Source organism: Mauremys mutica, chromosome 1 (assembly GCF_020497125.1).
Source record: "Mauremys mutica isolate MM-2020 ecotype Southern chromosome 1, ASM2049712v1, whole genome shotgun sequence".
NCBI classification, from domain to species: domain Eukaryota; kingdom Metazoa; phylum Chordata; order Testudines; family Geoemydidae; genus Mauremys; species Mauremys mutica.
In genome coordinates this window covers 63,559,515-63,573,717 of record NC_059072.1, presented here as the reverse complement: position 1 = coordinate 63,573,717, position 14,203 = coordinate 63,559,515, and the positions used below count along the sequence as shown (strand labels likewise).

General features: G+C 39.3%; 1 protein-coding gene across 2 annotated transcripts in view; it reads right to left on the bottom strand.

Annotated features, from left to right (window-relative positions):
- LEMD3 (LEM domain containing 3) overlaps positions 1-14,203 on the bottom strand; it is a 67,920-nt gene that overhangs the window by 19,117 nt on the left and 34,600 nt on the right. For both annotated transcript variants that reach the window (XM_044978291.1, XM_044978297.1), the window contains 3 exons: positions 11,592-11,629; positions 4,832-4,898; positions 1,026-1,093 (listed from right to left, as the gene is read on the bottom strand). In XM_044978291.1, coding sequence (XP_044834226.1) covers positions 1,026-1,093; positions 4,832-4,898; positions 11,592-11,629 — 173 coding nt within the window. The remainder of the gene's footprint in view (positions 1-1,025; positions 1,094-4,831; positions 4,899-11,591; positions 11,630-14,203) is intronic.

Here is a 14,203-nt window from a genome sequence, read left to right as displayed (position 1 = left end):
ATTGCCCCTTTGTTCACAGTACAAGTAATTTTTGCCAAGTAGTTAACATTTTGTTTAGCTGTTAAAATGAGAATACAAAAAAAAAATTTCTTCAAATACATATTCTTTGGTTTAAAAAAAAAAAGACTAAAATAAGTAGCAACTTAATAGTATTTTTGTTCCAATTGGGAGCAAGAGGAAGAGTGAAACAAAACTCTCCTTTCAGAAGGTTCCAAATGTGTCACTTTGATTTGAACACTCTCTCATGGAGGTGGTTGAAAAATACAGACTTGACACTTCAAAAGAAAGAAGATTGGATTTTTTTGTACTTTACTCCATTTTTCAACCAGCTCTACTGTTATGCTCTTCCCCTTATCTATTAGGAAAGGCATATATAGGTGGGGTTTCCTAAGAGACTATTGCCTCTAGGTCCTGTCAAAGGGCCTCATGCTATTACTGCTGTTGGCTAGTACATATCCGGTGAACTTAGAGACCATTCTCTTCTCACTGAAAAAAGGAGTATCACTCTTGCTGCTTCTTTGCCTCCAGGCAACTGAAAACAGAATGAAGACACAGAATAGCAAAATGCTACTGTCTATTGAATTCTGACCTGTCCTTTTACACTTTTGTAATTCACAAGATTACAGCAAAATTTGTGTTTATAAAGCAACGTCTCCATTCAATTTTAAAATCTATGTTCTCTTAAGATTTTATATATGACATCTAGGGTGTTCTGGCTCATTTCATGAAACAGGAAAAGGTTAAAGCATGTAACAAGCAACTTTACTTTCTACATTTACACTCATTCACAGAAGAAATTCTGTAGTTTAATGAAACCGTTTTTTCCCTTTCCCCCAAAAATAAAAACCATAAGGGCTTTGTGTGAAAGATACGTTCATTTCCTGTGAAATACAAAAAGTAGTTAAATTTTAATTATACTGCTACACTGAATGTGAAACCAGCTTTTTAAAAACAAATGGCAATGTTAATTTGTGCAAACCTTAAAAGATAAAAATAATGAAAAAATACCTTTTCCAATTGCTTACTTTTAAATATGCAGCTGTCTCCTGGACAGAAAGATTTCTCTGTATAGAGTTGCCACAGTCATGATCTCCTGGTAAAATTAATTTTTTATTTATTTTGATCTATTTATTACTTTGTTATATAAACTAAAAAGCCTGCAAGTACAAACGTACACAGTTAATGCAATCTACATACGCAGAGAATAGTTGAAGGCACTAAGTATTTAAAATAAGAATGCTGAAGAGAGACTTCTGTATGCTTTTCTCCCCAAACATCTGATTGCCACAACTATGAACTGTGATGCTACAAATATGATTAGAACTTCAGGTACTAAACAAAAAGCAAGAGCAGCAGCATGTTTTTAAAAACCTTTTAAAAAACGAAGTGAAATAAAAGGTAGTTTACAGAACTTTATTAAAAGAAAAATTCAGATCTTGAGGCAAAACAGAAGAATTCCTGATTCTGTTAAGGGTGAACACTTGGTCCACTTCAATACCCTATCCCAAAAGGACACCTTAAATAACTGGATAATCCTCCATTTTGTGCCTAATTACTTGAAAACTTCTTGCATATATGAAATAATTTGTCCTGGCTTTTTCTTTCAAAATTGAGAAAGTCATGGAGTTTCTATAAATTTCCTTTTCTAAAGTGAATCTAGTACATGAAGTAAATTCAGTGCACTGAAAAAGGCTAGAAAGTATACATATACATACCATACAGTTTTGTATTTTAAGATAAAAAATGGTTACTCTACATGCAAACCAATGTAAAGTAAAAGCAGATTTCCCATTTACTCTGAACATTTTTATGTAATAACTTATTAGCACATTAGTCTTGCTAATTTCTTATATAAGCTCACCTTAAAGAAATTACAGTGAATAGAAGTACCTAGAACCAACAAACGCAGAGTGCGTTTTACACACATGCCCCTCTGTCATCATAAAATGAATGTGAGTCAAACTTAAGAAAAAAAATCAATGCGTGAAGGCATATTAGCTTCTTGAACAGTCCAAATGATATCTGGAACTTTCTATTTTATTTCCTAATAATAAACATGTGCAAACAGAAAGTCGTAAGACCTTGCATACTCGAGTCAGTCTGGAAAACTTCAAGAATTACATCACCATCATTCTATTAGTAGGCTTGACCAGGACGAGACTTCTAGCTTAAATGCACCTCTTTGATCATCCAGTGAAACTGTAGTTTACTGACACACACATACCAGTGTGGGGGATCACATGGGAAGAGAAGAAAAGACTATCCCTGACTTCCATCTGTCTTTGAATTGATCTGCTGGGCAGTTGCAACCCCATCAAAGCTTTTTCCCCTTCACCTTACCTAATAAAATTATTTTTTTCTGCTAGTATCCATGTCTGCAATTTTACTCTCTCCAGATAGGGAAGCCAAAACAGAACACTCACTGACCAAAAACAGACTCCACCCCCTAAAATCATCTGTGGCTCTGCTTAAAACTGTCCTGATATCTGAGATCTGCAGAGCTGCTACATGGTCTTCGGTCTTCTCTAGACACTATGCCTTAGTCGATGCCTTTAGATCTGATGTGGCAATTGGCAATGCAGTTCTTTCCTCTGTGCCAGATTTGATTTCGAAGCTCCCAAGCAGTATCCCCATAAGGAGGGGGGAGTCACCTGAAGTGAAGCACCTTTAGGGACACTATTTGAAGAAGAAAGAAGTTATTCACCCTGCGCAGTAATGGTAGTTCTTCAAGATGTCTGTCCCTATGGGTGCTCCAATACCCACCATCCTTCTCCTTGGCTTTGGAGAAGAAACTGAGGGTGATTCACCCACAGAGCCTGATATAGCCTTGGTGCGGGACACAAAGATGTCAGCAGTGCATACGGAGGCTGAGCTCAAACTGCTAATGAAAATCTCCAATCAAAGGTGTGTGAGATGCACATGCACATTACTGAATTTGTCCATGAAAACAGCCTTCTTAGTGGCTATTACATCAGCCAGCAGAATCTGAGAGATTGGAGCTTTAATGGCAGAACCTCCTGTGATGGGTTCCCCCCATTGCGGGGAGGAACTTGGAACTGGGGTATCACTGAGCCTGTCTGTCCAACCAGCCTGGGTTCCTTTTACATTGTACTGCTGAAGCAAGCCAGCCAAGCCCTCCCTCAGGCTTCAGACTGCACTTCACTAGCGCACACACACAGCGAGGGACATGCCCAGATGCAGTTTCACACGGATGCTGAGATCAGCTCTGCCTGGGAAAGCTCAGCTAAGGAATTGCCCAGCACTCGAATGCACACCCCCTCTGGAGTGTAAATCCATAATTGTATCGTCTTGCTCTGCACAGAGAATTATACAGCGAAAGCTCATTGAAATTTTCCCCCTCCCTCAATGTGGAGGAAGACTGCACAGCTTCCCCACCTCCCCACACCCCAACCCCCACTCCCAGTTATGAATTCCACAAACTGGTTTTAGAGAAAACTACAAAAGATAGATTTTAAGTGATTATAAGGGATAGCAAACAGAAGAAAGCAGATTACTTAGCAAATAAAACAAACACCCAATCTAAGCTTAAGATATTAAAGAAACTGGTTATAAGTAGCACACTCTCACCCTAATGTTTTTAGGCAGATTGCAGAGATTTTTGAAGACCCGCTGCACTTGCCTGCAGCTTAAAACTTCAGATATTTCATTCACAGGCTAGACAACCTTCCAGCCTGGTCTCAGTCCTTCTCCCTTCCTTCTCTTTGTTTCTTAGATGTTTTCAGCAGTCATTCTGGGCGGGAATTCAGTTAAGAACCAACCACGATGCCTGCCTGCCTCCCCTGCCTTAAATAGGTTTTACATATGGTGGGAATCCTTTGTCTTCCAGTGTGATTCCCACCCCCAGTCAGTGGAAAAGTACTAATTTTATTATGGAGTCCAGTATCAGGTGACTTGATCACATGACACTGCAGCCACAACTCAGTCTGTTTGCAGTGTCCACAGGAAGGCTTTTCAGGAAGGTGGGAGATTAGGAAAAACAATAGGTTTTTGAAGATGCTAATCACCTTTTCCAGTCACCAATTTAGACTGATTGCATTCTGTCTAGTGGGCATTCCCCAGGTGTAAACACATTTGTAATGGATGCATAGACAATATTCCTAACTTCAGATACAAAAATGATGCATGCATACAAATATTATAATCATATTCAATAAATCATAACCTTTCCAATGATCTCGCATGACCTATCTTGCATAAAATACAAGTTATGCCATAATCATATCATAAGCACATCTCCATATGAAGAATATGGGGCATAGTGTCACACCCCCTTTCACAGTATTCTACAAAGACAGAATTCCCTTATGACCACATCCCAGGTTTCTTACTAAAGTATCTTCTGAATTTCATCTGAATGAGGTCATTTACCTATCAGTTTTCTTTCCCAACCCACATAACTGCAACTTGGAGACCACCTGCCACACTCTAGATGTCAGAAGGGTGCTAGCCTTCTATCTAGATAGGACTAAATCATTTTGTAAATCTCATAGATGGCTCATTTTGTTTGCAGACAAATCTAAAGGTTCTGCTGTTTCTACCCAAAGACTATCAAAATAGATTTTGGGGTGTGTTATAGCTTGTGAAAAGACAGGTTATGTGATTTAGAACTGGGACTCGTAAAATCCCTATTCACAGTATATGAATAACTCCCAGTGATTTCAACAGAGGTAAGTAATTTGTATCTTGCAGCCAAGAATTTGAGCCCTGGGATTTTATCTACCGTACTGCCACAAACACTGCCTGCATATATATTTAGTTGCACTGATAAACTATTATTCTCTTATAGTCAATATTAATTTTAAAAACATACCTGCTACTTGTGCCAATCTATCATGAAGTTTATATAAGCTGTTCATCATGAGACTTTTTTCATTTGCCTGGAATTAAAAAAGCTGGTTAACATCAAGACAATTTACAACTTTACAACAGAAATTAATTTTTCATCTATGCAGAACCTAAAGCTATTTATAGTAAAACAGTATTTTATCTACAGAATTAGATAAGATAGCCAAATAGTGTTTTGTGCATCACAAAGACAGTATAGGCAACTGATTTTGCATTTATCTGTATCCATTCAAGGTATAATCTTTTACTGAGCTAGTTTAAGCTAGTTCTTGGAGATAGAGAGGAAAATTATAGGAAACAGATTGACAATTTAGGTGGTTGCACTGTTCTCTCTAACGCAGTACTAAAACAATGCCCTGGAATGGTCTTAATAGGTATTAAAAACTTGGAGGTGCTAACTTTCAAAAAAAATTTAAACAAAGCCCCTGGATATTTGTTCTTATTAAAGGTCCTATGACACGTTAGGCAAAACAAGGTACGTTAACCATCCTAGCTGTATTTCTATTCAACTATGTTCTATCCATGGGAAATTCAGGCCAAAATTAGAGTTTTGGAAAGGCCAAAACCAAAAACTCTTTACACTATCGACCCTCAAACTTGACTGACTCATTGTGCATGAAAGAAAAGCTGTAGCATCTAAAGTGTAAAGGTGGGAGGAAGACACAATTCTAAGAGGCAGAATGATCTTAAGGACAAAACAAAAGAATAGGAGTCAGGAATAGAGAATAATGCAAATTGAGTAGTGAATTATTCTACTATCTCCGGTTACTACAGGTATGCCCAATTTGTGTGACTTTAGGCTAATCACTTAACATCTGACTCAATATTTCTACCTGTACAATGGTGTTAATATCTCCTTTGCAGGAATTTTATAAGGTTTAGTTATTATTAGTGCTTGTAAATTGCTTTGCAATTCTCAGATAGAAGGCACTCTTTAAAGTGCAAAATGTTTAAGTGTATGTAGTAACTAAAAACTTTTCGAAAACATTCTTGGAGCATATGACTTGTATTATGTACTTCACCACCACAATATTTTCAATTTAACAATTAGCTCAGGCATATGAGGTTAGAGTAGCAGCAGGAAGACTAGTTTTTGTATTCTTCATTCTCAGTTTCTCAAATCTGAATTAGTTTAATGAAGGAAAAATACATTCAGATACTTATATTTGTTTCTCCTACTTCAGACCCAAAGCTCTGCACCTAGGTGATTAGACAGATACATCCACCAGTTCAAAAGATTTAAATTTTTTTTTTTAAAAGCCAGTAGTGCATAGACATACCCACACATTTTGAAAAGCTTCAATCTCACCCCTAAACTAGATGAACTGATAGATCCTTCATGTCAGACCAGTAGTTACCATTCTCCACTAATAAAATTTTGCAAGAGTTGTAGTGTTTACTCTTGGGTCCAGGCCAGATTCCAGCATGGAGTATATGCAGAAAGTCTACTTAAGTTCCTGCAGTTTACAGTGAAATCATCATTTGCATCCAAAATGGGGGGAAAGTACGTAACTTTCTGGAATTTTGCCACAGAAGTGGCTGCACTTCAACAGTTTGTGTTGCGTTGCATCTCGCCACAGAAATGGATGGATTTGAGCAGTTTGGACTACATAGCCTTTTGATCCCTCAGGATTAAAGATGTTCTATTAGGATGATTTACTTGTCAGTAGCTGCATATATTATGTCTGTACATCTCTATTTGCAAGATGTAAACTATGCTATTAGCTCTGAACTATTTAGGAAAAAAAGCATCTATTAGGGTCAACCAAGCTCTCCTGTGTGGTCTGAACTCTCAGAACCAGCTAAATAAAAGGGATCCAAAGTCCCAAGCAGTTGCATTTCACTACGATAAAATAAAAGATACAGAAGACTCCAAAGAGATAGTGAAGTAGAGCATATTGCTTCCATAAAACTAAACAGCTACCAATAAGTAACTTTTCTTTCTTCTACAATGGTTACCTCAGAGAGGAAACCACCTCTCTTCCTGTGACATACAGCTGCAGTTGCAGTCCATGAAGGCCCCTGAGCTGAAGCTCCTTTGGCATGAGGGGGACAGGAGGTGTAATAGCTGGCATAGTGCTCTGTTATGGCCTCAGGCATTTCCTTCCCCAGATACGTAACAGCCCAAGTTTTAAAACTGGAGACTGTCAAACTTCCTAGAGAATATTTTCTGGAAAACAAATTTTGTAAGTCTTCAGGGCATGCCGCAATGCACATCTCTTCATGGATCATGAAGACACTGGCATTGTTGGGTAGGGCAGGGTGTAGGGCGCTGGGGATTGTGCATGTGGTTAATTTCAGTTACATTTATGTTGTTGCTATAGGTGAAAATGATGGATTTATTTTAATTTGTTAAAAAAATGTTAAGTGTACCCACAATAATGGATTGGGGTTCTTTTATTACATTCTGTATACATCTAAATAATCTCATGAACATTTTATCAGTAGGCCCCTAGGAGAACAAGTGAAGAGTAATTAAACAAAGATTGAAGACCTATTTCCCTAAATATGCATGACAGTGAGATGCCAAATAAGATATGGAAGGCCTAGCATTGTCAGTTGTAATGGAGATTTTGTTCAGTATCTTGTTAAAGAAATCCATTTTCACTGCAGCATGCATTAAGAAGCACTCTGTGCCAAAGAAAGTTTATCAATGCTTGAAGTAACGAAGGTATGAACAGAAAAGTTGAGAATTTCATTGTTACTGGAGCGCTTAAATGTAGTTGCAGTGCAAGATTCCTACAGACAGCAGCATCAGATGTCTAAACTAAAAATCACATTCTTAGTTCAGAAAAGAGAAGACTGATTAGTTTTACATAATCTGCAATGGTTGAATGACTTGTTGGTTTTATTCGACAACCACAAACTAAATGTAAAACTTCAAGGTTCAAGGAATGATTGTTATCAAACATAGTGGTTACTAAGATTATGATGAGAAAGTGGAACTATTCAAGATGACTGATACTGGAAAGTTAAAATACTTCTCTTCATCGACTAAACATCTGAACAATTCAGCATTCATGGGCCATGCTGGCAACATCATAATGCACTAGACATTCAGATGTAACTGGGAATCTTACCAGGAGTTTAGGATCTGACAGCTAGAAAACATGTAATGATCCAAGAGCCACCCAGGATCAAATACCTCCAAATACCAGATTTCAAAAAGTTCTCTCTCGACCACCTGGAGATGGAGATTGTCAACTTCCTAGAGAATATTTTATGGAAAACCAAGCTTGTTTATTTCATTTCCCAGATGGAATATAGAGAACACAAAACAAAAATCAACTTGCTAACAAAGTTTGGCAAGCTTAGAACACGCTGTTCAATTCTTTTGTTTCTATAGGGAAAAGAAGCCACCCATAGCTTTGTAGATGACCTCTTGCTCAAGGTACTTGTGAGAACTGTTTTCATGAATCAACTTAATGTCCGATGATAACAATCAATTGACAAATGATGTGGATTCGAAGGCAGTATGGAGGGGAACTGGAGAGCCTAAGCCTTCTGGCTAATGAACAATCCATAGCAATTCTACTCCACACTAGAAGGAAACTGACAAGATTCCCAGAAGGAAAGGGAAAAGCCTAAGGGACAGGATGACAAACTGAAAACAGGTTCTTGGGTTGTCTGTCAAATCTGGTGCCCAAGAGACTATAATGTCAAAAGAATCATCTCTCTTCCTCCAGTGCTTATGGGCCTTTCTACTGGACTCTTTGGAAGAAGACCTTCTGAGTTGAAAGACAGTATCCTGCAACATCAGGCCTGTATTTCCAAGAAGATTGTGTCAGTCAGAGACCTGGTTGCCAACTTCATGTTACAACATACAGACACCTCAGAGTGGGTCCACCTCAGAAATTGTTGCCCCAATTCCCTAGCTGAAGAAGTCAGTATAATGATGGAAGAGAACCAATGTGGAATAGAGGACACAAGGAAGAAAGGAGAGCAGCAAAATACGGACCCTGGACTTCAGAAAAGCAGACAGACTCCCTCAGGGAACTGATGGGCAGGATCCCCTGGGAGAACAATCTGAGGGGGAAAGGAGTCCAGGAGAGCTGGCTGTATTTAAAGAATTCTTCTTGAGGTTGCAGGAACAAACCATCCCGATGTGTAGAAAGAACAGTAAATATGGCAGGCGACCAGCTTGGCTTAACAGTGAAATCCCTGCTGATCTTAAACACAAAAAAGAAGCTTACAAGAAGTGGAAGATTGGACAAAAGACCAGGGAGGAGTATAAAAATATTGCTCAGGCATGCAGGAGTGAAATCAGGAAGGCCAAATCACATTTGGAGTTGCAGCTAGCAAAGGATGTTAAGAGTAACAAGAAGGGTTTCTTCAGGTATGTTAGAAACAAGAAGAAAGTCAAGGAAAATGTGGGCCCCTTACTGAATGAGGGAGGCAACCTAGTGACAGAGGATGTGGAAAAAGCTAATGTACTCAACACTTTTTTTGCCTCTGTCTTCACTAACAAGGTCAGCTCCCAGACTACTGCACTGGACAACACAGCATGGGGAGGAGGTGACCAGCCTTCTATGGAGAAAGAAGTGGTTCGGGACTGTTTAGAAAAGCTGGACGAGCACAAGTCCATGGGGCTGGATGCGCTGCATCCGAGGGTGCTAAAGGAGTTGGCAGATGTGACTGCAGAGCCATTGGCCATTATCTTTTAAAAAACTCATGGTGATCCAGGGAGGACCTGGATGACTGGAAAAAGGCTAATGTAGTGCCCATCTTTAAAAAGGAAGGAGGAGGATCTGGGGAACTACAGGCTAGTCAGCCTCAGTCCCTGGAAAAATCATGGAGCAAGTCCTCAAGGAATCGAATCTGAAGCATTTAGAGGAGAGGAAAGTGATCAGGAACAGTCAGCATGGATTCACTAAGGGCAAGTCATGCCTGAGTAACCTAATTGCCTTCTATGAGGAGATAACTGGGTCTGTGGATGAGGGGAAGCGGTAGATGTGTTATTCCTTGACTTTAGCAAAGCTTTTGATATGGTCTCCCACAGTATTCTTGCTGGCAAGTTAAAGAAGTATGGGCTGGATGAATGGACTATAAGGTGGATAGAAAGCTGGCTCGATCTTCAGGCTCAACGAGTAGTGATCAATGGCTCCATGTCTAGTTGGCAGCCGGTTTCAAGCGGAGTGCCCCAAAGGTTGGTCCTGGGACCGGTTTTGTTCAGTATCTTCATTAATGATCTGGAGGATGGCATGGACTGCACCCTCAGCAAGTTTGCAGATGACACTAAACTGAGAGGAGTGGTAGATACGCTGGAGGGTGGGGATAGGACACTGAGGGACCTAGACAAATTAGAGGATTGGGCAAAAAGAAATCTGATGAGGTTCACCAAGAACAAGTGCAGAGTCCTGCACTTAAGACAGAAGAATCCCATGCACTGCTACAGACTAGGGACCGAGTGGCTAGGCAGCAGTTCTGCAGAAAAGGACCTAGGGGTTACAGTGGACAAGAAGCTGGATATGACAGTGTGCCCTTGTTGCCAAGAAGGCTAACGGCATTTTGGGCTGTATAAGTAGGGGCACTGCCAGCAGATCGAGGGACGTGATCATTCCCCTCTATTCAACATTGGAGAGGTCTCATCTGGAATACTGTGTCCAGTTTTGGGACCCACACTACAAGAAGGATGTAGAAAAATTGGAAAGAGTCCAACGGCGGGCAACAAAAATGAGGGGGTCTGGAGCACATGACTTATGAGGAGAGGCTGAGGGAACTGGGATTGTATAGTCTGCAGAAGAGAAGAACGAGGGGGGATTTGATAGCTGCTTTCAACTACCTGAAAGGGGGTTCCAAAGAGGATCGATCTGGACTATTCTCAGTGGTAGCAGATGACAGAACAAGGAGTAATGGTCTCAAGTTGCAGTGGGGGAGGTTTACGTTGGATATTAGAAAAAACTTTTTCACTAGGAGGGTGGTGAAGCACTGGAATGGGTTATCTAGGGAGGGGGTGGAATCTCTTTCCTTAGAGGTTTTTAAGGTTAGGCTTGACAAAGCCCTGGCTGGGATGATTTAGTTGGGGATTGGTCCTGCTTTGAGCAGGGGGTTGGGGACTAGATGACCTCCTGAGGTCCCTTCCAACCCTGATATTCTATGATTCTATGACAAATTCTCTTCCGTGAAATCCACCTTCTGAAATCCTTCCTCATGAACCAAGATCAAGGAGTTTCTTCAGAAGTAGGAGCAGTTCATTCTCCTGATATTTCATATAGGTTATTTTTTTCTAACTTTAAAACACTATCCAAGTCAGATTTGGGTTTTGTAGAATTAAGCTTAAAAACCTGAAGACTAATACAATTCTTTCCAGGATTTTACAAACACAAACACTACAGGATTTTAATACGTTAAAGCAATCTGACTGTAAGACAAGGTTGAAATCTATAAATCAAGTTTTACTGCTCAAGATTTTTAAAAATTAAGACAGTATAGGGAAGCGTAAATTAATTTTTTACATTATTTCAATCGTATTTGTCTTAGGTATAATATAACTAGAATTTTTAAGCTAATAATGGTTTTAGTTCCTAGGTCTTGCAGTAGCCATTTTCAACATAACAGTAGCTTACTTAATTTTCTCATTGTCCTGTATGACACTATGACCTCTGCTAGAAGTATGACATACATTCCAAAATTTCATATACCTTAATAGTTCTTGGTGTTTGCACTGACTTCATACAAATATCAAACAACATAAATCACAATGTACTGTAATCATATTTACTTACTTTTATTTCTTCAAGCTGCTCACTGATGGGATTTTTAACTATTAAGGGTAAAAAAGAATGTCATTAGTTCACTCATTGTTTGGTTTGTAGATGGTAATAAAATATATCATAGTCTCTTAGCACATAAAAATTCATAGTGTATAAAGGTAATTACATAGATATTTTTTAGGGAAAAATCATGTATCTATAAATTTATGCTAAATGAGAATCAGACAGCTACAGCAGCGGTTTATTGGACTAAGATGCAAATGCTGTGTTATCCCAGTATTTAGGAGCTATAATTAGCCATATAGCTATTTAAATAGTTGTCAACAACCACCTCAATATGAATATAGAGTAGTTTAGCAAACCCCAAAAAAACTTCAAAAGTGATTCAACTATTACACTTAAATAACGGAATTTTGAGGAGCTAGACATTTTCATAGTATATAGTGTAATCAATGCAAACGTATTTCAACATACATTCTTATTCATTGAAAAACCCTGCATGACAACATCATACCCCTCAAAAGCACTTCTTTAAGAGAGACTACTTTGAGTGATTCTCAAATGAATAGGGAAATACAGGTCTGCTTACAATAGCAAGTAACCTATTTTTGACAGAACAATTTCCACAGTTCATTTAAGCTACAGCTAATCTGTTTTCCCTGGCTACAATGAATGCCAAATTATAGACAAATTATAACTGGAAATAAAGTGCAATTTTTTAATATGGAACATTCAAGGGATGTGGAGGATTCCCCATCACTTGAAATCTTTAAATAGTCCAAAGTATAAAACAGGATTACTCAGGTGTGTAAACTGCAACATTTGTGCTTTTTTAAAATGCAACATCATTTTGCTTCAAAATCTAAATATTCATTTAAAAGAAAGTGAAATCTTCTGTTTGCAAAGAACTTAGACTCAGACTTTAAGGTCAGAAGGGACCATTATGATCATCTAGTCTGACCCTCTGCACAATGCAGGCCATAGAATCTCACCCACCCACTCCTGTAGCAAACCCCTAACCTATGTCTGAGTTATTGAAGTCCTCAAATTGTAGTTTGAAGACCTCAAGCTGCAGAGAATCCTCCAGCAAGTGACCCGTGCCCCATGCTGAGAGGAAGGCGAAAACCTCCAGGGCCTCTGCCAATCTGCCCTGGAGGAAAATTCCTTCCCGACCCCAAATAGGCGATCAGTTAAACCCTGAGCATGTGGGCAAGACTCACCAGCCAGCACCCAGGAATGAATTCTCTGTAGTAACTCAGATCCCACCACATCTAACATCCCATCACAGTCCACTGGGCACTTTAGAAACATTAGCCAAACTCCCACTGCCCGCGGTTCGCCATCCCAGGCCAATGGGGGCTGCAGGAAGTGGCGCAGGCCGAGGGATGTGCTAGCCGACGCTTCCCACAGCCCCCATTGGCCTGGGACAGCGAACCGCAGCCAGTGGGAGCCCTGTTATAGAGGGCAAAATTTTTATCAAAATGCTATGCACGACAAGTCAAACACCTTACCGAAGTTTAAGTATTATGTCAACACAGTCAATTTATCAACCAAACTTGTACACTCATAAAAAGTGATCTGAAGTTTGGCTGACAAGACCCATTTTCCATATACCCTTGTTGATTGGCGTTCGTTACACTACCATCCCTTTAATTCTTTACTGATTACAACCCAAATCAGCCTTTTCATGATTTTGCACAGGATCTACATCAGGATAATCAACCTATAGTCAGCCATGTCATTCAGTTTACTGTTTTTAAAACAATTGAACAACATTAGCTTTGTCCCAGTGTTCCAATAACTGTTAAAAATCAACATTAATGGTTCAAAGAGCTCCTTGGCTTTGCTTTTTATTATTATTATTATTAAAGATTCTGGAGTGCAAGTTATCTGGTCCTGATTACTTTAATAAGTTTAACCTTATAATTACTGCTTAGCATCCTCCTAGTTACTAATGGAATAGAAATTATTTCCTTATCATCCTGTTTCTCTCCAGATACAGAACAGAAATATTTAATACTTCTGTATCTTGTATCCTTCCCCTTAATCTCTGTACAAACCTCCCAGAGAGATCAGTAGGGATCTGTTGTGGATTGAAGAAAGTCCTTAATTTATATCCTGACCCCCGGACCATAAACATAGTATCTGCCCTCTCCTCTCAAGGAATTTGATTCCTCTTCTCTAGACCTATCCATTGGGGCAGGGACTGTCCATCAATCTTTCCCCACCCTAAACTTATTGTTGATGCTTAATTATCAGTTTGTGCAGAATTACAAGCTTCTATCTTAATTATGTTTCTAATCTTACAGCTATGGAGATAACTTTACAGGGTGTGAATGCAATGGAAATTGCTGCATTATCTTCCTAACTCAGCTGACAGACTCAATGCCTCCGATTATGACAGCTATACCCAACTGCAGCAGAGTAAGGTATCAAGAGTTTCACTGTTTGCAACCCTATGGGTACTAGGGAAACTGATCAGAATCATGTCAATTTTATTCTGCTACTGGGGAAAGCAATCACCTGAAGCAGACAGATATACAGGAGTTTACGTGTGTGTGAGGAACTCCCCAAGACACAGGCTGGGGAAAAGGGTGAAGTAGCAGAGTTTACCCCAATACACA